The 27,792-nt window shown below is 38.8% G+C and overlaps 2 protein-coding genes across 4 annotated transcripts; one reads left to right on the forward strand and one right to left on the reverse strand.

The window, feature by feature from the left end:
• Positions 1-2: 2 nt before the first annotated feature.
• LOC112564778 (sodium/hydrogen exchanger 9B2-like) lies at positions 3-16,397 on the forward strand. Of its 3 annotated transcripts, none has more exons than XM_025239867.1 (11): positions 3-149; positions 3,610-4,398; positions 5,852-5,939; positions 6,456-6,638; positions 7,228-7,403; positions 7,578-7,684; positions 7,888-8,052; positions 8,879-8,987; positions 9,800-9,936; positions 10,599-10,673; positions 11,158-13,321. In XM_025239867.1, the coding sequence occupies exons 2-11, from the start codon at positions 4,011-4,013 to the stop codon at positions 11,356-11,358; spliced, it is 1,629 nt and encodes a 542-aa protein (XP_025095652.1). In that variant the 5' UTR covers positions 3-149; positions 3,610-4,010; the 3' UTR covers positions 11,359-13,321. The 3 variants fall into 3 exon arrangements, with proteins under 3 accessions (XP_025095652.1, XP_025095637.1, XP_025095644.1); XM_025239852.1 differs by lacking the exon at positions 11,158-13,321 and adding an exon at positions 14,988-16,397 and having other exon boundaries at positions 4-149; XM_025239859.1 differs by lacking the exon at positions 11,158-13,321 and adding an exon at positions 14,988-16,397 and having other exon boundaries at positions 29-149; positions 3,547-4,398.
• Positions 13,459-27,714, reverse strand: LOC112564760 (sodium/hydrogen exchanger 9B2-like). The gene is given in 15 exon segments (XM_025239819.1): positions 13,459-15,237; positions 15,425-15,511; positions 16,805-18,523; positions 18,827-18,904; positions 19,158-19,241; positions 19,243-19,295; positions 19,749-19,857; positions 20,054-20,218; positions 20,664-20,770; positions 21,009-21,184; positions 21,862-22,044; positions 22,398-22,485; positions 22,882-23,524; positions 25,938-26,069; positions 27,676-27,714. Coding segments are annotated over 13 exon segments (2,064 nt in total). The 5' UTR covers positions 27,709-27,714; the 3' UTR covers positions 13,459-15,237; positions 15,425-15,511; positions 16,805-18,310.
• Between the last annotated feature and the right edge of the window lie 78 nt (positions 27,715-27,792).

Below are 27,792 nucleotides of genomic sequence, written 5' to 3' on the forward strand. Positions count from 1 at the left end.
CCGTATGTTGTAGTTACTGACAACAAGTAAGAACTTGTGCACGACCTCTCAAGAACTGATGACGTAATCACATGCGGGAAGGCTATTAAAGAGTTGGATTGAGAGCGTGTTGGCGGTATATATTAGATGGAATGGAGAGGACAGTTGGCGTAAGTACATAATTATCCAAGAATCTGTGTAGCGTTTTGATGTGAATATGTATATTTTTTTACGGTAGGTTCATGAAAATGCGCGTACGCGCCGCTTAGGATTGCGCAAGCTCATCAAGAGTATATGCTATATATATCTAAATGAAAGCGATCATTTCTGATTTTGTTGCCAGATTTACTAAAGGTTCAGTTTATTAGCTACACCATTGTAGACTTGCCTACATTTTGATAATGTTGGTTCGAATACTAATATATTAACTCTTGCCTAAATAGTAATCATAAGTTATTAACATTCCACAGGTGTGAATAAAAAGTATAAACACAGAGCATGCCGTTTTATATATATGTCAGAGACTTCTCATACGCACACGCTTTAATAAAAAAAAAAAAATATCTTTGCCGGAGTAGTCAGTGAAAGTGTCAGAACGAGGACGGCAATGAATGTTTCTTAGGATAATATTATCCATGTGGTGTGTATAATAATAATGCCACAAACGCGTATGTCAATCACTCGTGCACCTGCAGTGTTAAATTGTTATGGTTGAATTACATCCAACGTGGTCGTGACATGACGTCGGGCACCAAATTATTCTTTCCTCATTGATGATTTGTTCAATGTGCTTTAAAGGGAGGCAATAATGTTGTAACATTCAAATGAAATTATGAACTTATACTTAACACACCTATTAACCTACGATAATCTCTATTAAAAAAAAACAACAGAAAAATCCAAATAAAACACTCGATCTCGCCCATATACAGAAAAGCCATGTAAGTTTTAGGTGATTTTGGGGCTAGGAAAGATATAAATTTATTTTATATTCAGAGAATGAGAATTAGTCTTTTGAGCAGTATGATAATTTTATTAGCCAGATTTTCAAGCAGGTTCTGGCTTCAAGTAATAAGTAGCAAAACATTAAACGGTTGATATCGACAATGGCGTCAGTATATGGCATGACATTGTTTACATGGTCAGGCATAATTAAAAAAATAAACAATATTTGATCGAGTAGCCCATGAAGATTTAAAATTTCCTTTGTTTTCATTCGACCAGCTCAGCTGCCCAGTGCATGTATAGTGTGTGCTGGGAAACATTAAGTGTACTGTAAATTTAGCTGTATTGTGATTTAGATTACTGGTGGCGTAGTACAGGAGCGCTTTTTTGTTCCTCCACTCTGCACCCCCTACTCTCCTGTAGCCAGCCACACGAACGCTGCGTCGAGCGTGGTGAATGATCCTAGAGCGGGTCACGTATAGCTCCCGATTTTATTTTTCATATAAACAGCCGATGAAAAGCAGGGACACCCGGTGGTACAGGGGTTAAAAACACTCCTAGTCACGGCCGTTTCAAATTATGTCTCGGGCCACTCTATATGTGTCACCTGTTCGCAGGGCCGGCGGTCGAGGGATTTTCTCCAGTTTCCTGTACCCTCCCTGTCCCCCTCCCCCTCATAGTGCAAAATGACATCTAGGTGGGAGTATATTCCAATCAAAACAACCAGCCTGCTTTGCACCCACTGGGAGTGCCCGTGGTTAAAACGTTCGTTCATCACTGCTACAGAGAGACAGGTCATGGGTAGAGATCTCGGAACACTCTCCGAATGTGACACTTGTTCCCAAGGCTTTCCTCCGGTTTCTTCCCTCATAGTGCGAAATCACCTTTAGGTTGAAGCACTTTCACGCCAAACCAACCAACGTGCATGCATGCATTAGTTTGTTTAGGAGCACAGTGACAAATCATTCCTGCCCGTCCAAAGCATCTTTGGCTCGCCACAACGTGGTCATTACGACAACCTGTCTCCCCGCAAGGTGTGTGGTTCTAAACACTTGGAGTGCGGGAGAAATGCCATTTCACCGCGAGTTCTTTTGGTACGCTGTAAAGAGGTTCACGTACCTGGAATCCCCCTCCCTTAATATTTTGTAACGCACATAGAATTGGGCATAAATAATTAAAGTGCTTATAGGTATAGCAGAGTAGATGCTACAGGCGTTAGCAGAATAACATTGCGTAGGAAGATGCTCGGCTTTGGGGCGTGAACTGATCATACTGACAGTGAACGACGTTCGCACTGGCACACTACGGGGAAAAAGAGGTGTGTATATAGGTGCAGCCAGGCACACGCGCGCGCGTGTACGGTGGTAGCAGCACAAGAGATGTTGCTTTTAGTGTTAAGCGACAAAGCAAAAGATAACTAGAAACAAAAGTCACTGGCTCACCCAGTTATCGCAATCACAATGAACAGATTATGTAATATATAGTCATCACAAGATAAACTTTATAATCATATTAATTACATTCAAGGTTTGCAAGTCTGTACCAAATTAAGGTGTGTGTGTGTGAGCTTGCGTGTTGTACGTGCGTTTTCGTTGAATAAATAAAATAAAGATTATTCCAAGGCGAGTGAGACTGTGTCGTCTCGAGTACGCTAAAATAAAAAAAATTTAACAGAAGTTGTGAAATACTGAAGGTAAAAAAAAAATGAAGCCTAACTGTAGAAGCCGTCTTGGTGGGTGGATGGGGACATGAAGTAGCACACCCTCCATGTAAGAACTAGAATTTCCTTGAGAAGTTCTGACCTCTTTGAAGCAACAAAAAGGAAACAATTTATTGCTATAGGTCTTTAGTAGCTGGGACCAACCCACGGTTCATCCACAATGTAAAGTGAATCAGACCGGTTACTCTTTTCTTTCTTGACTAAGTTTTGACACCTTTCAGTACAAGATCATGATCTTAAGTTTGTTAGAGATCCTTACAATGTGGCATTTATTATCGTGGCATTATCAAAATGGATTTTAAAACATAGTGACGGAAAACTGATACAAGTTTGTTGCTTCTAGTTTTACTGGTTATACATGAGACCATAATTAGATCAGTGTGTGAGATAGTGATGAATGTTCTTTACAAAGAGAATGTTTGAGGATATGGCCCCATGTAAAGGCTGTGGTTGTAGCAGTTTAAAAAATATAACTAATTTTAGCTGTTTTGTCCTTTTTATGCCAGTTACTTTTATTTTAAACTTTCAAGAGCAAGGAATTGGTTAAAAATTATGGGCCAATCCATTTTGTTTCTGTGCCTCTCAGCAATGTCACCTTGCTAAATTTTGTGTTCGTGGTCATACATCTTCACCACTTTGTCATCAGTTTTCCATTTTCAAGTTACTGTCATGCTGACTTGCCATTATTAATCTTACTGGGTTTTTTTTTAACGCTAAAATTTTATCCACTCGGAGGTGAACACACACACACACAAATATTCACACACACACACACACATACATATGCAGAGGGACACCTGGAATCTGTGTAGAAGAGGTTTTGGTCTTTCTTACTGCCTGTCTAAATTTCATATGCTGCTACATATTCTTGACTCAGAGTTACTTGTTTATGATTTCCACAGGCCTATATCTGGCTGCCTCAGGAAGATTGATCATACACAGTTACTTGTTTACGATTTCCACAGGCCAGTACCAGGTTGCCTCAGCAAGATTGATCATACACAGTGACAGAACCTCTTATCTACGGCACTGTTTGCCCCAGAAGCTAAATTAATCACTGTAAACATTTAAAACAAAAGGTTTCTGTGTCTAGCCAGTGACGGTCTCATTTTTACTTGACATTGGTACAGGAAGCAGTGTCACAATTAAGCTGAGCCTAATTTGATGATAAAAGCAGCGTAAAGGAAGAAACAACCTTCTCTGGTTACAAAAGTTCTGCTCATTGCTTGAGTATTTGTCTTAAAACATTAAAAATAAATTCAAATTTTAAAATGGTTTGATAAAAATGAACTATCTTGAAAATTCCAACTTCTAAAAAAGGGAAAAAACACAGACTTTTCTTTAAAAAAAAGAGAATACAACAAAAATGAATAGTAAGATAGAAAATGGAGAAATTCCCGAGGTTGAATTTGAAGTTCAGGAAGAACCAGTGGAAGAAGACTTGACGAAATGCAGAAAGTGTCACACCAGCTGCCTGGAGTGCTGCAGACCTGTACTGGCACATCACCATCCGCTGTCAGACAACCCCAGTTTGCTTCAGCGCCTGCATTTTGCCTTCCTATGCCCTCCCCATGGTCGGATTGGTGCTTGCTTCTTTGTGGTTTTGGTTGGAGCACTGTGGTGGGGTGTGCTGTGGTCACTCACTGGGGATGATGCCTTGCCTGGAGGCAACTTCTTCTCCCTCCTTCCTCCTTTTTTTTTTCTGCTGGTGTGGAGGATACCTTGTCAACTTGGTGAAGCTACCGCCCCTTTAGGTACTGTTTTTAATATAGTTTTCATTGTTGCTTATAATTTCATAACTATGAATTATGCTTTTTTTTAGCTTGTGGTTTCTAAAGATTTACTCATAGTTGTAGAAAAAAAAAATAGATTGATTAAGATGTTTAATATTAGTGTATTCTGAAGAATCAATGTGAGATATTGTTAGGTGTGTGCTGTGACTGGAAATGCTATTTTTAGTTTCTTGCTGTCATCCGCCAGCCACAAACAGCTTTGTTCACAGTCTACAGAGCAGACTCACAGGGAAATAAAGCACAGCTAATTTATGTTCACGAATGTCCAAGTGCATCTGCAAATATCAGTGAAATATATTTTACTTGCTCTATCTTGTACTCCTTTTTGCATTTGTAATGCCAGTTTTAATGTGAAAATATTGTAATGCTACACATGGCTGCTGATATCGAAGAAGTGTTTAGGGAAACAAGAATTGACAGGCTGTTTTGTGTGATTGTGTTTAGTGCAAGCAAATGTGCACACACACATACACGCACGCAAAACATGCGCGGGCACACAGAGAAGATAGAGAAAGGGTGCAGAAAGTAGAACTAAAGGAATAATAAGTCTAATAAATCATAACTGTATAGACATATACGTCAATGGCAGATTGTCAGAATCATACGCTATGCAATCAATCTCCTAACAATTATAACTGTCAGAGCAGCAAGTATATATTTTTTTTTTAAACTAACCACAATCACTGATGTATGCCCCTTGCTTTTACCTCTGAGTAATCTAGTCAACCACCAATTGGTTTAATTTTGGATCTCCAACTGTTGAAAGAGGCTGGCTGTATTTGAACAATTACAGCTTAATAGGATGCAAGTGTTATATCAAAGTTCTCCCAAAAATACACTGTTAACAGCCACTCTTTTATGTTGTATGTACATCAAATTAATTTACATTCATCCAAATGGGGAATTTTTTAAAAATTAAGATGCAAATATTGCATAAAATTCTTCTTAAGACAAACTGAGTTGTCATCTTCAGCAATACCATATCAAATTCCTGTTCTCATCTAAGAGTATTTCTTTAATCAGTTTTACAGATATATTTGCTGACAAATATTTATTCTTCAATGATAAACACAAATGCTATGACACTGACACAAGTAGAGTACTGTCTCATAGTGATGACAGTTTTTTAAGCAGACAAAACTCTCTCCTACAGCAGATGACACTTGAAACCTCATATGCAATAGGCACTTTTCATAACTGAATCATTAAATCATTTAAGACCTGACAGGCTTGTTACTACCCAACCAATACTCCTTCAAGCTACTCTGGTTGATGATTCAAAAAGAAAAGAAGACCTTTTACTGTTTTAGGAGTTAAGATCCTTGGCTGTCATTAGAATAAGTACAAATATGTTAGGATGCGAGTTTTGTGCATGTTCATGATGCTTTGAAGTGCAAATGTTGACTGGTTGCAGGAATGCTGATTGTAGGAGGAATTCTAGGCAATGTGCCTGGCATTGACATTGCCAAGGACATAAACCAAAGCTGGGGATCTGGAGCTAGGTGCTGTGTGCACACACTTTTTGTTCTGGACTAAGTTTTCCTTTCTCTTATATCCTATAGGACATGTATATTCTTTTAAAGATATTTGGAGAAGAAGCTAAATAGTTTTTAAAAAAAAAAAAAGTTCCATGCAGAAGAGTTAAAATGTCATATCTAGGACTGCAGTTTTTATTTATTGTGACTACCTCAGAGATTTGTCTCTGAAAAACCAAGTTAAGATGTTAAGGAGTGTAGAAGAACAAATTAAAATTTGAATATCACTCTAGTGCATGCTACTGAGTATCATAAAAAGACAAATTTATGAGAGAGGGCAGCCAGAGAAAGAGCAGCAGACGAGATAAAAGCATGTTTCTTGAATTGGCTATTTCTGTAGCCAAATATTACATTCAGTTGCATTGTGTTTCTGGAAACAATAATATTTGATCATCAGAACTTTGTGGTTAGGCATCCTTGTGTAAATGAATTACTTTGTATTCTTCATAATCCACTTCCTTATCGTGTTATTTTTTTCAATAGGCAAATAGCACTTACTGTCATCCTGATTCGGGCAGGACTGGGACTTGATCCCAAAGCACTTCGACGTCTGTCCTTTGCAGTTCTTCGGCTGGCATTTTCACCTTGCCTATCAGAGACAGTTGCTATTGGTGTTGCTGCATATCTAATACTTGACTTTCCGTGGCCTTGGGGCTTTATGCTGGGGTAAGAACAGTTACACAAAATGAGAATGTGTGTGTTTACCTGTGCATGCATGTGTATTTTGGTGAGCAAGTTTTATCTTACAAATAATGAGTCTTTTTTTTTTTCTTTTCTCATAATTTTCATGGAAGTATTCATCTAGATCTGTCTCTTTCTCTACATAAACAGAGTGATTGGAGCTCTTTCATTTAACACTATGTTGGAATGACCTAAATTAAATCTTGCTGATCACATCTTCATTATCAGTGTTATTGTATGCTTTTTGATTGTAAAATTTGTGGTCCCTAAAAGGAGCTTTTCTATAATGTTGCAATGTTTAAGATGTTTATCAAAGTCTGTGGATGAGAAAAGCGTAGAAGGAGTAGAACACAGGAAGCAGAGCTATGTAGGTGCTGATGGTATGCAGAGTTTTATATTCTTTAAAGTGTTTATTATGTGTATTTCAGTAAAGCAATAGAAATCTTTTTGCTCGTGACTTGTCAGTTGGCATGAGGTTAATATATACAATAGCACAACTGGTTAGCTTATTTTTTAAATTTGTTTTTGATCTCATCAAAATTGAACCAGCTGATGACTTTTATCTCATGCGCAGGTTTGTAATCTCGGCTGTCTCACCAGCAGTGGTGGTTCCTTCGTTGCTGTCTTTATCAGAACGTGGATATGGGATAGACAAAGGAATACCAACACTTGTAATTGCAGCTGCAAGTCTGGATGATGTGCTTGCCATTACTGGATTTGGTGTTCTGCTGGGAATTTCTTTTTCTACAGGTCGATATTGTAGTGTGCCTGGTATTGTATGTATTGTGTATATGTTAAAAGTATTTAATGTATGTCTTTGGTAATTATTATCAGTGAAGTAACTGGCCTCCAGTAATTTATGAGTAAACTTTCTTTCCAAGTGTTGACTGACGGTCTCTGAATTCTTAATATTTATTATTTAAGGTGACATTGCATGGAACATCTGTAAGGGACCTTTGGAGGCAGTTATTGGAATTGTCTATGGAATGCTTGGTGGCATCATCTTGTGGTATATTCCACAAAAGAAGAGTGTAAGTTGTCAGATTTACAGGAAATATTATTTTAGCTTCAATAACTCTCTAAGTGTCATTGAAATTCAAATTGCAATACCTCTTATCCATATTCTTGTCAAATTTTTCTTGTTTTATTATCTCAGAAGTCTTAAGCAGTGTTAATAAATCATCAGGCTGAAAAATGAGAAAATGTACATTTTTGTGCACATGTAATATTGCAGAGACATCTGCTGTTGTTTCGATCTGCAATGTTGTTGGGAGGAGGAATGCTGGCTGTTTTTGGGAGCAAAATGGTGGACTGGGCTGGAGCAGGTCCCTTGGGTTGTCTGACCATTTCCTTTGTGGCTGCCCTCCGTTGGCGATCTGAAGTGCCAAAAGGCAAAAGAGTAATGCTGATTCCTATTTATTTGCTTTGTTCAGAAGTATCCTTCTATATACAACCTTTTTTTGGTTTTAAGTCCTCTTAAATCTGATGGTTGTATTATTAGCTTTAACATGTTTTGCTCTTTAATTAATCTGATGGTTGTGTTATGGCACAAAACATTAGCATTAACATTTTTGTTCTTTAATATGATTTCTGGTTGACCTCTTTCTGTGCCTGGTAATGTTTGTAGATGTGTATCATGAAAACAGAAGGAAAGAGGTGTATTAATCCAGACTCTGGGAAATAGTATCTGGCCTTGTAATTTACTTGGTTATTTGAAAAAAAAACTTGTTCCTCACTAGACTTAAAATTACCAGCTGATTTTAAATTTATAATGCACAGTTTTACAATGTGTTCTTTATGTAGTAGGGGAAATGGGGTGTTGCTTATTTTTAGTGTTTGCATTGGCAGATGATTCAAGTAATTTAAAGTTAAGATTGAAAATTACAATTAATGCAACCAGTGACTGGACTATGGTGTGAATGGAGGAGAACAGGCTTACAGAAAATGAAAAAGATAATCATCAAAGTTGTACCAGTGGGAGAGCTGGGATCATATGTTAATCATGTCTGTGGACAGGTGATTTGTCAGGTTTGACCTCTCTCTGTGTTGGTGATCTATGTAAACATTTATCTTGAGAGCAGAGTAGAGGGGTGTTCACTCAGATTAGACCTTTGCAGTCTGGTGTATGATGGCCAGTTTAATCCATCTCTTTAATGGTGGTCCAAGGATTTGCTTTTAGATCTGTATTTGCAGCATACTTGCTATGGGAATTTCACTGTGTGCAGAATCCTGTCGAAGGGGTTACAGGTGTCTTGTGGATGATCTTCCAGCCTCTGCTGTTTGGTCTGATTGGGGCGCAGGTCAATATAGCATCTTTGGAACCAGAAACTGTTGGTAAAGAAATTATCATTTTTTTCAGAAAAAAGAAGCTAGCATTCTAATGTAAGGAAGAAATGTTGATTTGTGTCATATTAGTTTTAAGTCTAGGTATGGCATTGAGAAAAGTACTCATTTACATTGCACTGTCATGTGTTTAGGTTAGCATGACAATATGACATGCATAGAAATGGTACATCACATAGAAATCATATTCACTGCCTGGTGTCAGTGGTCTTGACAATGCTTATCTGTTCAGTTATTTTAGAGTACACATAAAATTATTGATTGAGGTGTGGCATCTGGGAGAATTTTCATAACAGCTAAAGGTCCTCACGTCACATTGTAAATTATATATGATGAATAAAACAAGTAAATAACAGAAATGTGCCAGCTCAGGCTACTAATATTATTTTTAATGCTTTTACTGTACAAATTTAATCCCATTTCATTAAGAAAGAATAGCCCCTCTTTGATATTGGAGGGAAGGCAGGTCTTGTAGCCTGGCAGAAGTTACAGACATCAACTAATGTGGGGTAGCAAATACTGGGTGATACTATAAAAATGAATAACGTAGGTTTTAGGTTAAGTATTAGGATATTGACGAAGCAAAGGAGATGATGGGATAATATCCATTACTCTTACCCTGCTTCATTATTACTTTCATGGAAAACCAATCTACCCTTCTATATCAAAGTTGTTCTGGAAAAACTTATTTGTATTGCTTGTTGACAGATTTGCTGTTCATGTTAGTCTTTTATTTTTCACAATATCCACCACATTCAGTCTAGTCTGCATAAGTTTGTGTATAGAATAAAACATTGTTGCAGGGAAAGGCATTGGTGTCTTGACAATTGGACTGGTAGTACGCATGGTTGTAAGTTTTCTGGCAGTTTTTGGGACTAACCTCAACCTCAAGGAGCGTTTGTTTATTCCTATTGCCTGGCTGCCAAAAGCAACTGTGCAGGTTAGCATGAATTCTTTATTTTTAGTGTTTATTATGGATGAGCTAGCCATAGACTTCAGAGGGAACAATATTCATAAATTTTTATTGTTCACAGAGATTATGCTGATAATTAAAAGTTGAACAAATTTATGGAGAGCATTAATTTCATTCATACATTTATTCCTTTTACACATCATATAGTTTTTAAATCACTCAGTATTGTTTATTGCTTGTTGATAGCTTATTTGCAAAAGTACAAGCACTTTTCAGTCACAGATGTTCAAAATATTCACCAGCAGCTATACACATTTTGTGAAAGTATGTAAAACTCCCTTTACCATCTTTATTGCAAGTTTCAAATACTTTGCCCATAATATTTCTCATTGTACATTACTCTAACTCTGATTGCTTAAATGCCATAAAGGAGAAAATACAAATGCACTTCCATCAAGTATATTGTCTGTCTTCCACCCTCTTTAAAGAACAAGTTTAGATTTCAAAAAGTATGTTCCAGTGGACAGCTTTATAATAAGGTATCTACATAGAGAAGGAACACGACTATGTAAGAGGAAGAAGCAGTGTAATATGGCACCGATGTTACAGAAGGGATACAGAATTGGGCAAAGAAAGACAGTGGTCTAGGTGAATAATGTCTTTAATTGTAAGAAGCTCTTTGTTTCCAGGCAGCCATTGGTTCCCTTGCACTTGACACGGCAAGAGATAATAACAAAACAGACCTGATTCCACTCGGTGAACAGGTGAGTTTATTATTACAAGTTTATGTGCATTTTAAGTTAAAGTTAGAGGTTAAAGTAGTTAAGGTTAAGGTTAAAGTAAGTAATTTTATAATAAAGCTGTGTACAGAAATTTTTTTAGTGATGCACATACATTTGTAATCAGAACAGAGGATGCTGGAGTTTTTACTATAATTGCGAAATGTTTTTCCATTGGGGTTGGACACATTTACAAAATCTTTTTAAAAAAGTGTGAGACACATGTAGTTCACTACTTCATCAGGTAGATGTTTATTAATGCTTGCTTTCTATTCATTATCACGAAGGAGCATGATTTTTTTTTTTTTAAATTTTAAAGTGTGTATATATATGGCATTTTAATATTGAAATGCATGGGGTGTATTAAAAAGGTGCAGATATTTGCATGTTGCTAATTGCTCTTCATACATACAGGCTTCAGATGAAGCATGTATGAAATGTCTGAACTTTAAACTTTTCTCCCAACCAGGTTTTAATGATGGCTGTATTGGCCATTTTGATAGCAGCACCTATTGGTGCTGTTGTCATTGCACTGGGAGGGCCACGGATGCTGAAACATTGTCCACACACAGTTTCTTTTGATATTGAGAAGTCCTTTTTGGAAGGGGATAGGGTGAAGGGTCTAACAGTGAATGATGGGACGAATTCAACACTTCTCCCACAAAAATAAATTTGCAATGCAGATAAATTCAATTCTCTTTAGCCATTTACTTGCTGTGAACATCCATTTTCATCTTCAAACTGGAAGTAGGATCATTCTGTGTGATCAGTAGTATTTTTGGAGAAAACACACTGCTGAATACCTTTTATAGAGTGAGATGTTCAACTGCTATTGAAAGTCTTGCTTGCAGTCTTTATGTGGTTGCTGAAAGATTTTAGAAATATGAAAGAATTATTTTGCATTTATAAATCTCTTGGTTCTAGTTTATTTTTCAGATATATTAGACATGCTGTTTCCAGAGCAAAAAAGATACAAAGTTTTCACATGAGAATTAGCATGAATTTTCTATTTTGAGGATTGACAGATGTTTTAACAAACTTCCATTTTGCTCACCATACACTTTATGTCTACCAATGTAGATGCCAAGTTAAGAGATATACAAGAGCTAGGTCAGAACTGTGCACAGTTAGCTTCACAAAACAAGTGATTATAGCCTTTATTACAAATCTGTTCATTATCAGCAGTCTATTAACGCAAAAGATGTGAGCAGACAAAAGAGCAGCTAAGATTTTTAATGATTTATTAAGCCATTCATTTCTGCCATTCTGCTGATCTTGCAATAATTGCCTTCTAGGGGTGCCAGATAAACAATTTGGTAGCTATTTTGACGAACTAGTATGTTTACCACTTTCCATCTTACAGAATAGTCTTAAGAATGAGCTTGTGCTTCATCCCATCTGCTTTTATCATATTCACTCTAAGATAAGCAGTTTGTGGCAATGACTTTTAGATTAACAATATTATCTACTGTTGCCATGAAAATAGTCAGACTGACGTCCATTTTTTTTCATCTAAAAAAAAATATCAGTCCAAATTTAAATACTATTTCTATATTCTTATATAAGCATTTTGTAATTTTGACATGGTATCGATCACAAATTTAGATCATTTAAAAAATATTCTTTTCAAAATTGGTTCATATACTTTTCTTTGGAAAGACCTATTTTTGAATATTTACATTTTTTATTCTACATAAAGCCTGTCTCTGAGTAACATACAGGGGTTTTACTGTTGAATGATTTTGCTTTGTAAACTCTTTTTTATTTTAAAAGTGCTTTGGGTTTTATTTATATGCATGTTTTGTATTCTTAATTAGAGCCTTTTGTTTTCTTGCTGAAAAAAAGCAAAATTTTTTAAAAACATGTAGTCATCTTTTAATTATTTTATCTGTGTCATAGATAAGTCATATCAATAAATAATTTGTATGGTTTGGTATGTTAATATACACACTGGTGTGTTAATTACTCAGAATACATTAAGTTATTTTTCCCATCAATGTTGATGTCAGTGTTGCATACGCAGAATATAGTCAAAATAAAAGTAACCTGGGTATAATATTTTAGCATGTTCATTTTTAATCATTGGAAACATTTTTCTGGTGGAGCTTTCATTAAGTATGTGTGAGATTCAGAAGTAGATGTTCAAGAAAATAAACTGTGATCATTTTTGACAAAGGTTAGGTGGGAAAATGTTTGCTTAATGATCAGAAACATGCACACATGTACTTTGGTGTTTATTATTGTTTTTTGCTGCTGATGGTAGCAAAATTTATACATTGCTACTCACACATTATAAACATGTTATCTCTCTCACACTCACACAAGATAATGTTTTCCTTGTGGCCTAAAGCAGCCGATCTGAGTAATTAACTGAGTGAAGAGCAGTAATAAACTAGAAAGAACTGCCCGTTTCATATAGACAAAGAAATTCTACCCATGACCATACAAACTTTTGAAAGCACAAAATTAGAAATAAAGACAATATTTTCAGTTCTGCATACCCCAAATCTACAGCCTTAAAGAGTACTCATTGTCTGCAACCGATCTGTCTATGCTACATAAATGCTATGGACTTGTCTGTGATAATACTTTAAAAGTGAAGAGCTCTTTTGTTTGATGACTTTTTGTAGTGAAAATCCAGTAAAATTTTGTAATTTCTGTAATTGGCACCATGCATTATCCTGCTTAATTTTTTTTTCAAATCAGCAAAGACTTGTTCAGCGCATTTATTCTCAAAACACATTCACATATGAAAGATGGACTCTTCAAAGCTGGTTAAAGGGCCATTGAACTCCCTTTTATTATACCTCCATGTGGTTCTTTCAATGAGTGTTACTGTTTTTTTGTGCTAATAATGCTGCGTCGTCAGATTAGTGCTTCTTTGCTTTGCATACTGTTTCAAGTACATCATCATCGCAGATATGCTCTTTTCACAATGTGGGTGCCTGCTTTATTTCACCCTGGCACATTACAAGTGCCCATTTGTACCCATGAGCCAATTTTTAAGGTAGTACATTGGCAGAGTAAAGCAGTGTATAAAAAAAAACAGTTCTAGAGCTACAGAACAATCACTGCCCACTGCTTTCAACAATCACAGATGCTGCATATCATGCAAAATATCTTCAGCAGAAGCAGCAGCATATAAATCTTAGCTCTGTTTAGTGCTTTCCTTTGGTGCTCATGCTTGAAGCCACTATTTCCTGCCTGTGTTTGGATACTCTAATGTGACTGCGAACAAGAAAAGAGGGGAAATAGGAGCATGTTTTAGCAAGTGTTGGCTGAAGAACAGAAACAATACAAACTGGCTTGTACCAGCCTCTGATTGGTGAGACAGTCCATAGATTGTGGATGGGTTTCATGCATAATCACACTCTTTCACTCACACACACCACCAATCATCATCACACTCTGCTTTTTTTATAAGATACCTGCTACAAGGAAAAAAATATCAGGCAGTTTGTCATAGGCACCATGGTTGTAGGGAACTTATTTGATGGCATTTTATTAGCCATATCACATCAAGGAAATATGCTAGCACACAAAATAAATGTACAAGCCCTACATGTAGATATCAGGATTTCATAAATTTGCTGCATGAATGGAAATATACTGGATGTTGCATTTAATGCTAGACTACTAATTTTTGCTTCAACAAAAGGACCATAAAGACATAATTTCTCTGCTTTCAGTAATTGAGCGAAAAAGGCATTTATTTCACTTCTTTTTAGCCTTTAGCTCTATGGCCAAGAGGGGGAGTAGTCAAGTTTGAAAATAACCCACACGTATGGGTGGGTGGAATGGGGACTTTCCATCATTTTGCTTTTGGAGATCTGATATATGGATTTTCCATTTAATGCATGCGTGTGCATATGTCTTTACAAAAATTGGGAACCAAGATTGCAGGAGGTGAGGGCGAAAGCAGGGAGTTTATTTAGAGGTAGAGGCAGTATTGGAGTTCAGATAGGTTTATGGGACAGAATTAGTCTGGGGGTGTTAACCTTACAAACTGGAAACATCCAAGATTTTTGAGTGAAATCTGTGTGGAGTACTGAAAAATTGATTTATTGTGTGCTTTGGGGGTTTTGAAAATGAGGACCGTTTACTCGGTTTTGCATGCAGAAAGCCAGTGCATCCCCATTTTTCTGCATGTACATCTCAGTGTATCAGAATAAGAGAGAGATGATATTTGTGATATTGTACTCTCAAGTAGCCTGTTCACTGCCAGAGCTGTTGAGATCAATGATATGCAGTTAGTTTTGTTTAAACTAATACAATTTTCTCTGTCTTTGTATGTTCTAGATCCTGACACTAGCAGTACTGTCTATTCTCATGACAGCACCACTGGGGGCTGTTCTCATTGTAATCACAGGAAAGAGACTTCTCAATCAGACTCCAGACTTTGACCCTCAGCAGCGGAAAAGCATCATCACAATGGCATTTGACCAAGACAGCTTGCTGTCTCTTCAGGAACTGAACAACAGCACCTGGTTGACAAGAACTGGAGAAGAAAATGATGTGTCACAGCCCATGATTGACAGTAGTAAAACTACTGAAGAAAAAGAAAATGGAAATGCATTGCAAGATTTGACAGCTAGGAAATGAACTATCCATCAAGATACAGACTACCATCGATTCTATAGATGGTATCATTCTTCAAAATGAATGTTTTTCATTGTGTATTATAAAAATCAGGGGTTTTTTAAACTGAAAGTTAAAATGAACAAGAGTATATTTACATCTTATTGATGAAATCCATGATGCCACTGGTTGGGCAATGGAGACTGGAAATCTCATCCATTTTCAACAAACTTTTTCTGTATTTCCTATATTGTGAGAAGTTGTTAGAGATGAAAAATATATTTGTCCTCTAGTTCCATATCATTTATGGTAATTAAAGAAAACCTGTCAGACAGCAAATCCACATCTGTAAGGACATTATTCTGTGGCAAGATGAGCATCATGAAATATGGGCTTGTCATTGATTCATTTGTGGATTTGAAATTCCAATTTTACTGTGATATCCAGTTTTAACACCACACACAAGAAATACAAAGTTTATATGTGTCTGTATATGTTTTGCACACATAAAGCTGTTTATTTTTGGTAAACAACAATAATAAACAGCTTTGAAGTGACTGATGATTATCCAGCAATAAGGTAATTTGTTACTAAGAGAAGATTTAGAGGGATTTACTTGTCTCCAGAGTAGACTGAATATTTACCTTCTTGGCATAGCTAACGCTTGAGAAAAGATGGCTTATTTTGTCATCACTTTAATGCCTTGAATATTTATATTTTAGGATCTACATTTGATGAGATTCACAAGTCTGTCAGGCCTTTATCTTTGACCTGTGCATAAATCTGGAGATTTTGTTTTGATGATTTTTGAAGTATCTCTAGTTACCCTGCAGACATTTTATTCAAGTTGTCAGTATTTTTTTTTTTCTTATGGCTAATACTCATTACATAATAAACTTTAATTTATTCAATATAATCAACATTAATTTATTAAGTACCAAGGAGTGGGAAAGGTGTTTTACATCTACAATTACAAATGCTAGTCAGTATTATCAGTATTCTAAATTTGCTTTTGTTTGCTATCAGACTCCATGCTATTGTATTATTTATTATATAACTGTGACTGTTAAAAACAATGTGGTCTCACGGGAATAAAAGTATTAGCGCAGAATAAATTTTATTTGAATGATGGGATTTTTTTCTTCTAAATTTGTATGATCACCTTTGACGCTTATGTATTATTTGCTTTGGATATTTCCACATTCCTGACGTTTTCAAAAGCTTTTACCTAAAAACTAACCTTATACGAAATGGATATAGGAGTTGAGGTTTTATCCTTTTGTTCTCAAGATATTTCAGGCCCTAAAGTTTCTGGTAATATATTATTTGAATATATCTTAAGGAAAATGGGCTGTGCCTCGTCTTGTATAGTTTTGTTCAGGTCTCCAATTCTTACTACTTAATTAATCCCTCCTTTCATTTCTGTATTTGGATAATGAGTGTCAAACATCATCCCGAATACTTCCACAAACGTGTTACGGTGCTTACATTATTAATAACTAAACCGAGGCAGAGAAAATTGTCATTTGTATACACACCTTTCCTCGATGACGTTTGATATTTATCACCCAGACATGTAGGATTGGGGAACTAGATCAGGGTAAACAAGATGTTTCGACACTTGTCACATGACTACGCACGTCTCATACACTCTGGTCTTATGGTTCATGACTAATGTCAGCGAAGATGGTAAACATGACCCTCAGGTGCTCAGACTCACCATAACGGGAACTGACCTTGTATCTTTGACATTGTTTTTAAGCCTCTTGTTTCTTGCGTCATTGAAATAGAGAAAGTTCACGAACCCCATTTCATACTTAGACCGTAAACAGACACCCACACTCCACACACGCCCAACAAAACCTCACATTGTACCGACACTAAAGATTATTTCTTGACGAATGAACACAGTTTTTCCCTTAACAGGCGTGCATGCTACCGTATGTGTGAAAGATAGTGATATATTACACGGTACTTACCTGTTATTCTGTACGTAATCTTTCGAGGGCCTCCTTTGTTTCTTCGGTAGACTACAGCCCATTAAGGAAGATCGCTCACATGCACATGGTTCAATAAGCACTCTTACAATCATTACATAAATTACATTACATAAATCATTACAAACACATAGGATTCGGACAGTTAGCGCCTGTCACCAAATACAGTGATGGTTGGCTGTCCTGGGTTCAGCTCTCGTCTCGGGCACGCTGTTCTTTCTCTGCATGTGGCATCTGTTTACAGGGCTAGCTGCCTTGCCTTGATATAGCCTTAGTTACTGGCTGGTGGTGTAAAACACCTATTCCACCACACCACCCACCGACATATTGTACGAACAATTGCTACAGATTATCACAATAGCCAGTCACTTATCTCTGTGTGTATATATATAAACACACACACATATGGCTGATTCTCCACCGACTAGCTTCGAAATGTGCTAAATAAGAGTATTTTTATAGCTGATAACATTGAGGACTAGTCGGCAAGACAGAGCAGAAAACACGGCATGAATGAATGAATCAAACATTCTCTTTTCCATAAGCAGATCTGCGTAGACCTTAATAAATTACGCCGTTCAAAACAAAAAAAAAAAAAAAACAATCCAAAAAACTGGTGGCACCAACTGAAAAAATGGCGCTTTGAAAATGACAACATAAAATATCAAGTTGAAACTGACATTAAACCAACTACATTAAAACTGAATTAAATAAACAACAAAAAATGTTTTTTAATTGGCGTGATAACATGAATAAAAGAACAGAGCATGCCGCTTTGAAACTGTCGGCATTAACAGTAAAACATTAAAAGTGACGGTATTGATTAATTTTTATTAAAAAATGCCACATTGAAACAGCGTTAACGGCAAAACTACCCACATGACTATTAACAAGGCGCACACAAGCACCAAAATCAAAAGTACTTCTCTCGTCCCCTTAATTTGTCGGCAACGACAAAAATCACCGTGCCATGGAGTTCACGAGCACACTTCTTACTTTTCTTATGTCAGAGCCAGAAACTGTCAGTATGAAGCGTGGGCAAGGAAGTCATTTATTATTCAATGAATCAGACGGTTTGATGTGAATCACTTTCCCATTCTCCATTCTCTCTACCGCTTGGTCTGCTTGTTTGTCGAGATGGCTGTTGTTGTTTTGACCTCCCAGCTCTGTTTTGTGCAGCAGACGTGGTCCCAGCAGCGCGATAAGCAACGAACCGATGGGAGCTGTGAGCACGATGGCCAGCACTGCCAGTGTCAGAACCTGCCCACAGTCACCGTTTGCGTTCAAAATCAAAGCAAAAGAAAAGTCACAGACATGGGGCCCTATACAGTGAAAACGAAATAAGAGAACGCAGTGGGAAATCTTATTTCTAATTTCTTTTCCGCGTCCACACACTCGAACATCTGAGAATAGCTCTGTTTATAATTACAAAACAGTTGTAATATGAGGCAGGTATCACACAGGTTCCCACTTCTTTCTTTAAAAAAAAAAGGTAGATGAGGAGACATATAAGCTGTCAGGATGCGACTAGAAAGGTGAAGGAGAGAATAAAATCAGATTTACCTGTTTTCCTAGATTGATGGCTTCCTGTCCCGCGTTTAACTCTATCGCCGTATCCAAGGCAATGCCGCCTATCGCCGCCTGCAACGATGGTTGGGGAAAGCAAGCACAGGATAAGTTAGAGACCGTAAAAGAGGGAGCAAGGAGGTAGATTTTATGTTGGAGATATCTGAAGAAAAGACAACCAAAACGATGTTGCCTTATACGAAATGGGGCTTTTATACAAATTTTTACACTTCAAGTCGATAAGTGGAGGCTAGAGGAAGGTGGGATTAGGAGCCCGCAAGTATATAAATATATAATCCGTTTTGAGCAAAGATAGCTAAAGGTTCACCTGTACTGTTGCCTTGGGAATCCAGGACAACGGAATAAAGAAACGTTCCCGAAGGATGAGGTCCGAGTTTAGCGTGGTCAGAAAAGGCGACAATGACCCGACACGTCAAGCCAATGGCGATCACAGCGACACCCAACCCTGCAATACATTCCAGTCTCGTGGCGTAAAGCTTGTGGGTTCAAAGGGCAGTGGACTTTGAAATATTGCATCAGCCAGTCACCTTGATTGACACAAGGTCATTAATATCAGATATTTTATTTACTTTAAAGCCGCGGTTCTCAAACGGTGGGGCGCATAGTGCTTACAAGGGGGGGGGACGCGAAGTGGTCATGTTTTAAAAGTTTCTTATACTGGTATTAGTGAAATTAGCTTACATTGCTGGCTAAGGGGGGCACGCGGACGTAACTTTGTTAGTCAGGGGGGGGGGGGGGGCGTCACAAGTAACAGGTTGAGAACCGCTGCTTTACAGTGTCATTTTTTTAAACACTGATTTCCTAAAGAAGAACAAAATAGTGAATGGCAGGTGTCATGTCAGATAAGATAGCCGAGCATAAGATAGCTTCCAAAATGATAGGTTCTGTAGTCACGAACCCACGGTGCTGGGATGAAGCTTCGTCAGATCCACCTTGGCACCGATCAGCCCAAACAATAGAGGCTGGAACACCATCCACAGAACGGCCATGACCTCCTCCACTGGCGTCTGAAACAAAGGCCGTTTTAAAGCGCTTGTAAACTGGCTAAGCTATATACATTGTCGTTCAAGAAAAATAAAAAAAATCATGCAGTTCATCATCAGCATCATCATGGTCATCGTCATCGTCGTCGTTGCTGTCATCAGAATGTTCACGGTTTCCGTTCATTCGTTTTAATTTTTCTCGCTTTCTCTTCGCGCTCACCTTCTGGCCTCTGCCACACTCCTTCCTCCACCGAAGACCCGAGACAAAGGCGATGGCAAGACAACCGAGGGGGCCAGTGCCCGACCACCCCACGTATTTGCTGCCAAAAATAGCTACCAGTCCTCCACCCAGCAACAACACCGAGCGGAACAGCACAAGGTGTTTCTTTTAACAACAACAATAATAATTATTATAATTGGAAATGATTTGTAGCAGTCAGTTTCATTACATACAAAATATCGTGCAGATCCCAGCCATACTTCTCAGAATCTCAAAATGGACGATTAAACAAACAGAAATGGGAAATCTGAGTATGTGGAAAGAGGCAGAAAGTGTGCATCATTCTTGACGAGACTTCACCACTAGAATTAAACATTCATCCTTTCGAAATCTTAAGCATCAAAGCTTCTTGCTCGCTGATCGTATTTTTTTTTTTTTTACCAAATAGCTTATATCCACTTCAGCACAACTGGCTTTAAAAAAAAAATCGCACACAGCTTTTAAAAAAAAAAATCAAAGTAAATGAGCACATCGCCTTATTCTGGTGAAGTGGTTTGTGTCCTGGAAATTAAAAAATGCCATACAAGACTGCTGACAGTTCCGTACTTACGCTAGACCGCTGAGGAATGTACCACAGAAAAACTCCTCCCAAGCAGCCGGCGGCAAGACCCGCAATGATCTGTAGCGGACCTTGCACCAGGGTCCATGCAATGTTACCTAAACACATGGCAAGTACGAAATGGTTAGTGCTTAAATAGTGCCCACAGAGATCTTCCAGTGCTAGATGAGTATAATGGCCTGTTACATGAGAAAGACGACAATAAAATAAGATTAATTACCTAAAGGGAATGCATATGTGTGACTGGTGAATAAAAGAGGATGTTAGTCACAAAATGTTCAATTTTCAAATGTACTCAGTTTAAAATGGTGGCTATCACCGGAAGTGGTTTCTTACCAGTGGAGAAGGCGACGCTGAGCATGACCCCGAAGCCTGTGATGGCCATAACAGCGTCCAGGCTGACAGCCGCCACCACCAGCGTAGGGATGCCTTTATTCAGCCCGTACCCTCGGTCAGAGAGTCCCAGCATGGACGGCACGATGACTGCTGGCGACACCACGGCCAGGACAAACCTGTCGTGCGGTAGCATTGGACCAACTTTTTAGACACGATTTCTAGATATTGTATCTGAGGTTTTTACACCAAATTGTAGCTATCCATTTCGGGTTACTTTCCCTTGACATTTCACCTACTGTAAGGTATGCACTAATGCGCCTAGGCTTGTACCTGTTTCATTTTATAGTTAAATTATTAAGTTAAGTGAGATTAATTATTGAATTAAAATAAAAATGAAGGACCATATAGTTTAACGAGACCTCAGAATATATTTAGTAACAAAGTACTACCAGAGATACAGCTAATTAAAGTAATTGTACAGTTACGTATATAAAATGAATTATAACTTAAGCATAGTCAAAAAAAGGGGAAATTAAAAGGTGAAAAGATGTTTAAGTTTAAAAAAAATTAGCTTCAAGTACGCGCACTAATGAGGTCAATGAGATTATGTTGCTTCATATTAACCTTGACATTGAAAGCTGAGGACTGGTTTGACTCCTGGTCCTGAACTGAAAACATTAATCTGGTACAACCAATGTAACCCAACCGTCACAAAAATAAAATAATAACAATAAAACTGGTGAGAGGTAACAAGGACAAAAACTAACCAAAGGCGCCCCAGAGTCGTCTGTCAGTCAGTGAAAAAAACAAAAGAGAAATAAATCTGTGGTAACGCAATACTTTGCCTACGTACCCCAGCATGAATGCCCAGGGCCATGGAAAGGCGAGGAAGAAATGAGCGGCCACACTGTCCATCACAACTTCTACAATGGAGGGGCAGAAGGCCAGCCTCAGAACCATCAGCGACAGTTTCTTCAGGGCCGCGGGGTCCAGCCCCAGGCCGGCTCTTGTCAAGATGATTGTCAGGGCGATGCTCCTGTAAACACCAGTCAATCCCATAAACGCTGCCCACAAAATGAACGAAAAATCCTATTCCCCAAAGAACTCCCAAAACATCTAATTGATGCTGTTGTGGGTTGTGTCTGCCAATTTCGACATCTCATTGTTTCATATTTCCCTGTACATGCGAGAAATCTTTACACAATACTTCCTTGAACTAAAGAGAAGCACTACTAATAGTCGAATATCTTGTACTGCACAAGGCTTGAACAGGATTATCGACACAAAAAAATGCCCAGCTCCTTCCCTCCCTTATCAAAGCCGAGAAGCGGCGTGCAAATAGGCACCAACTTTACGGAGGTGTACTTCATGTCATAAAAGCATTGTCACCTTGCCGTGGAGGACCATGTGGGATCTATGCGACGACCAACGTCGATGCCTGGTACGTTTCCCAGGAGACCGCCCATTATCAGCATACCTGTTATTGCAGTATCAGAGCAAACAAGCTTATCATTGCTGTTTTTGTTGACAAAACAAAAACACCACAGTGACGTTCCTTGTGATTTGGTTTCTTACTTTATTGATAATGGCTTGTTATTGGAGAATTATTATGATTGATAAGGAGGAAAGCAGAGTTAAAGAGAAAGAGAGTACATACACATAGCTTGAAAGGAATAACTATAATTATTCCAACACTAGTTATAATTCTTATAATGCACTTACGAAGCTTATTATATGTTGGTTTTGTCCGGTTACAGACTTTTTCGTTTCATTCTCCTGTAACAACTTTTCCTCGAACAATTATTCGGTTATTTACAACTAATTTCATGTACTTAATGATATTCAGGTGATGACACTAGAAGCCGCAACTTACCAAAGAGGGGTGGAAGTTTGATGAGGTTGATGACGTAGCCGCCACACCAGCAGCATACAAAAAGCATGAGCATGGGGAAGATTATGCCGCCGGGCAAGGCCTTGCTGTTGGTGATGGAGATAAGTACGGCCCACCACACCAAAAACACCGCCAGCACCAGGATGAAGGCGCCCACGCGCCCGAACGGGGGACAGAAGAAGGAGCGCTTCAGGCGGTCTAGGCGTGTGGCGCTCTCTGGCAGCGGGTGGTTCACCACCTCCAGAGGAGAGATCACTCGTGTGCAGAACTCTGCTATACGAGCGCAACGCACGTTCGTGGCCTTCTTCTCCGAGGTCTCGAAACTACCGATCTCTTCGTGTCCGTTCTGCTCTGGTTTGACATCGTTGTGACTCGATGCAGGGTGGACTCCGTTGATCATCGTCTGCGGGAAATGGGAGTCGTTGGGCTGCTCAACACCCTCAGTATCGCATCTCATGTCGAGTTGGGCCGTGGGGTCGGTGGACTGCTTGGTCTCGCCGTTGTTCACTTTGTCCTCTTCCAGCTGCAATGCCGGATTTTCGATGCCGATGCCGACCTGCCCTGCCATGGGTGTGCTTGCGACAGTTCCTGCACCTTCTTCCGGCCGGAAAAAACGTAGCGGTAGCTGGTCCGGCAACGAAAAGCCAAAGTATAATAAAGCTTTACAACAGAGTACAAAACGAAGTTCAGTTTCTTAGGCAGTTTTGCACGCGCGCGAGCACACACACACACAGTCATCCAAAACATGAATCAATGATCAGTTGGTGACCACAATACTGCACCAGCTTGGATCAGAAAGGAAGTAAACGCTGACCCAAGTGATCATTCAGTCTACCAGGGATGGACAAAGTACGGCCCGTGGACCTTTAGACCGGCTCGTCTGCCAAAATGTTAAGTGCACTTGTTTTCATTTTTTTTTAAATTCAGCCTAGTTGATTGATTGAAATTTATCAAGTACAGGATTAGAAACATTCTAACACAGACAAGGTTCAAAGATAACAAACAACGCGGCTGACATGTCTGACAGAGTCGTTAGAGAGCATCGGGGGCTACTGCCTTCAAAGAAACGGCTTCTTTTAAAGTTATGTGAGCAAATTAAAACAGCTTCACTTTACATAATAAATTCGGTAAGTGAACGCCTTTATGTGCTCATTTCCTATCCATTCCAGCATCATTAGGTGTGTTTTGTTTTTGTTATGTGGCGTTATGTTTTTAGTATTTGAGACCGGCCCGCCGCATAAATTAGAATTTTGAGACCGGCCTGCAAAAAGACAATTTTTACCCACCCTTGGTCTAGACGCAGAGGAAAAAATCAAAGGGACACCACACAGGAAAAACATTGCGGGGGAAAAAAGGAGGAGAGAGGGAAACTACAAAGACATGACAGAGGACTGCCAAAACAAGGCGGCAATAGATCGTGAGCTACTTAAAAAAAAAAAAAAGACAAAAGAAAAGACAATCCCTTCTGTGACTGATGTCTGTCCCTCCCTTCCTCTCCCGGCTTATTTTTCCAAGTGTTTCTCCAGTTTGTTTAGCGAAGGTCGAGGCCGGTCTACACATGACCTCCATGAAGGTCCGTGTGTCCACGCTGTCACAGATGTCTTCAGTGCCACTATCGCACCTCGCTTACCTTTGACTTTTCCGTTCTAAGATATATACATATAGCTGCAGTTGTAAAAATGTAACTTGAGAACTTCATATAACACTTGAAACTTCCTGCTCAGAAGAACAATTAATTAACAAAACAGGATTATTTAACATGCACAAGGACATTGTTTTGACGTTTCTTTGCCGTTGCGTCCAACGCTTTTCGCTCTATATAGCAACTGTTACAGCGCAGTGTTTGGTATGCTGCTTGCAGAACTGTTTATCAGAAGTAAGTCTTATGCACTCCACATCTACTTGCAGAACTGAATGTTATTTGCCGAAATTGGAATATATGATTTTGAGGCCTCGTGGTAGTCCGTACCTTGAATTCTACCAAAAGAATGCACGCGCGTACAAGTAGGATACGGACAAAGTACTGAGAGGGAGAAATAATAATACTATAGAAAGAATATCATGAACGGTTATTTTTGCGTTGCGTTTGCCACGATCGTTGCTGACCACCTGAAATAAGGACCTTGGGTCCGTCCTCTAGGGTGAAAGGTGTGCGCGACCACGAGTGACAAGTACGTCAGGAGCTGCCACGTGCCGAGCGATGAACACTGTAAGCTGATCTCTAAGGACGTTAGATGTTTATCTAGGTCCCGGAGAAATCATAGACTCCGTCAAATGATAAACATCGTAGAAGTATAGAACTAATCTTAAAATGATGATAAAGATTTTTTTAATTGGAGGGGGGGGGGTGGTGGTGTTTTATATTTTGCTTTCCTATTTTATTTTGTTTTTATAATTGCTTGTTTGTTTGTTTTTTTTGTAAGTGTTAGTGAACTCTGGGAACTCGTGCCACTAAATAGTGGAAAGCAGGCAGACTTGGGATAGATGGACGTCAGCGTTCAAAGAAAACCCATGTGCAGTAGAATTCCTAGAAGAGAAAAGCTTTTTTAGGGCAAGGAACGGTCCCGGAAATTTTGCCACATACACTTCTTCATGGGATTTCGGTAGGGTCAGATAGAAGAAAATTTATAAACTAGAGAAGAAGCCAGTGTGCCTATGAAAAAATCCTCGAATACCTGTCCTGCAGAAGGGTGCAATATACAGACATAAATTCTTGTGTCCGTGACAAGATTTAAATACGGGACATTACAATCCTCAGTGTGCATGTGACAATATTTTACCATTGGGTCCCACCCATAGGAAGACCTTACCCGAAAAAAATAGCTTCTAAACTTTTGCGTTGACAGCGCATCTATGACAATTTCTGATTTTAAAAATATTTTCTTCCAACGAAGAAAATTTCATTTAGGCTGGGGAAAAAACCCAACAAGCAGACACATTAAGTGCATATGCAAAAACATGTTATCAGTATAAGAATAATCTTAATAAAAAATCGAGAAAAACAGAGAATGCAACTTACAGTGTTCAGTCAAGGTTACCTCGTGTCTGGAAGCGAGAACCATCATCAGCCAGCTGGGACGGTGGGGACAGTCGTTTGGCCAGACGGCGCAGTGTAAAGGCCCCTTGTCAACGTCTGGCGACAACACCAGGACGTCACAAGATGAATGGGGCTGAAGACATAGATGTCGGAGCAAGGGTGCGAGGGGTGAGTGCACGCGTGCATGAGAGGGGGAAGGCCGTTTTTTTTTTCTTTTCTTTTCATCTGACATGTGCAATTCATTTCAGTCACTATAGCCACTCGCTTGCTGTATTCTGTAATAGGAGCTGCGACTAGTCGTCGGCCAGGCTGAGCCGCGTCACAGTAATACTCATCATTTTTCAAGAATTTGTAATTATTTGAAATATTGTCATAACCGCTTTGTAATTACACTTTTTTTGGTCTTGCTTGTATCCCACGTCCAAACAAAAGCCAGAGACAGAGAGACTGACCGATTTTGATTGTGCCGGTTGGTGTTTAATGAGCACCAAACGTGGTATTCAGGTTGTAACATGCAGATGCAGACGACAGTTATAGGTTAAAAAAGAAAAGTGTCCGAGGGGCTATTTTTAGAGTGACCCCATAAACTCTTCCTTCATTTTCTGCAACAATTTTTTATTTTTGATAACAGAAGTATTGTCTGAGCGTGTGGTGAGTGCATATACGAGTGTGCACGCGTGTGTGTATGAACGTGAGCACGTGGGCGTGTCGGTATTAATGCGTGGAGTAATAATATAAACTTAAAAGGAACTGAATGTCAAAAACTAACAGCAAGCGAATAAAAATATCGACCGATCAGACTTTTCAAAATCAACCAGGAGAAATGAAACAGTTAAATCAATATGTTTAGACATTGTTTTCTGGCAGAAGGCGTGTACGTTTGGCGGGAAAACCGAGTGAATCTCTTTCATGATTTCAACACTTAGGATGTGAGCGATATCGAGGTCACGCGTGAATGCGCCAGCCAGGTGAAATTCGCTGACTCACCAGCCAGGTGACACGAAATTCACTGAAGCATCAAGCTGCACGTTATGGTGACTAGGAAAACTGCAACTAAAATATTACAGAATGCTGGACACCTGACTTCCAGAATGATGACTGTTGTCAGGTCTCGAGGTTGGGATAGTAACTGCGATGGTCATCGAGTGGCCAGTGCTTTCGAGGACAAAGACTTGCGTCTTCACCAAGCAAAGAATAAAAGGGACGGGGGAGGGGGCAGAGAAGAGAAGAGGGAAAAAAAGCAGGGGGAAAACAAAAATAAAAAAGTCAATGGTCTGGTTTTTGGTGGTTTATTGCATCTAAAGCAAACTAGTCCACTCCTAGAAAACTTTAATTCTTTTGTTGAATAACAAAATAATATGTTTCAAAAGAAAATTTACGTGCGCCGGAGAAGAGATATGAACCCTTGACCGATGAATTCAATCTTATTGACAAGCTTTTTGCCACAGAGACAGGGAACACGTCATTAAACCTAGACGAGCGCCTGGACACCATGCGAACTCCCTGCTGAGGGTGATTGTGGCCTTTTTATGTCAAAATTACTATTCTACTTAAGTTTTTGAGTCTATAACCCTAAACATTATATAAATTTTCATTTTGACAAACATATACTTGCTCAGCGATGTGAGATATAGGTCTTGTGCCTAGTTTTTGGATCAGGTAGCGCTGCTATCCAACGACTCCTCTCACTGCAGTCAAAATATTGTAATGTCACATACATCCCATCTATTCACCGATACCTTTGTCAGCATTGCATTACTTTCATACTTCATGTCCTGAAGCTGTGCCGCATTTGTCCTAGTTGCCTTTGTAAAACTTCTCTTATCTAAGTGTTTCATGTTTGCCTTTGTTAAACT

The sequence above is a fragment of the Pomacea canaliculata genome, linkage group LG1 (genome assembly GCF_003073045.1).
Source record: "Pomacea canaliculata isolate SZHN2017 linkage group LG1, ASM307304v1, whole genome shotgun sequence".
In the NCBI taxonomy this organism is placed as follows: domain Eukaryota; kingdom Metazoa; phylum Mollusca; class Gastropoda; order Architaenioglossa; family Ampullariidae; genus Pomacea; species Pomacea canaliculata.

Bases quoted from the DNA above. Each gene is read 5' to 3' on its own strand.
- LOC112564778 (XM_025239852.1), top strand. From the start codon at position 4,011: ATGAATAGTAAGATAGAAAATGGAGAAATTCCCGAGGTTGAATTTGAA. The intron at 4,399-5,851 runs GTACTGTTTTTA...GACTGGTTGCAG, and splicing joins TGAAGCTACCGCCCCTTTAG to GAATGCTGATTGTAGGAGGA. The intron at 9,937-10,598 runs GTTAGCATGAAT...CTTTGTTTCCAG, and splicing joins TGCCAAAAGCAACTGTGCAG to GCAGCCATTGGTTCCCTTGC.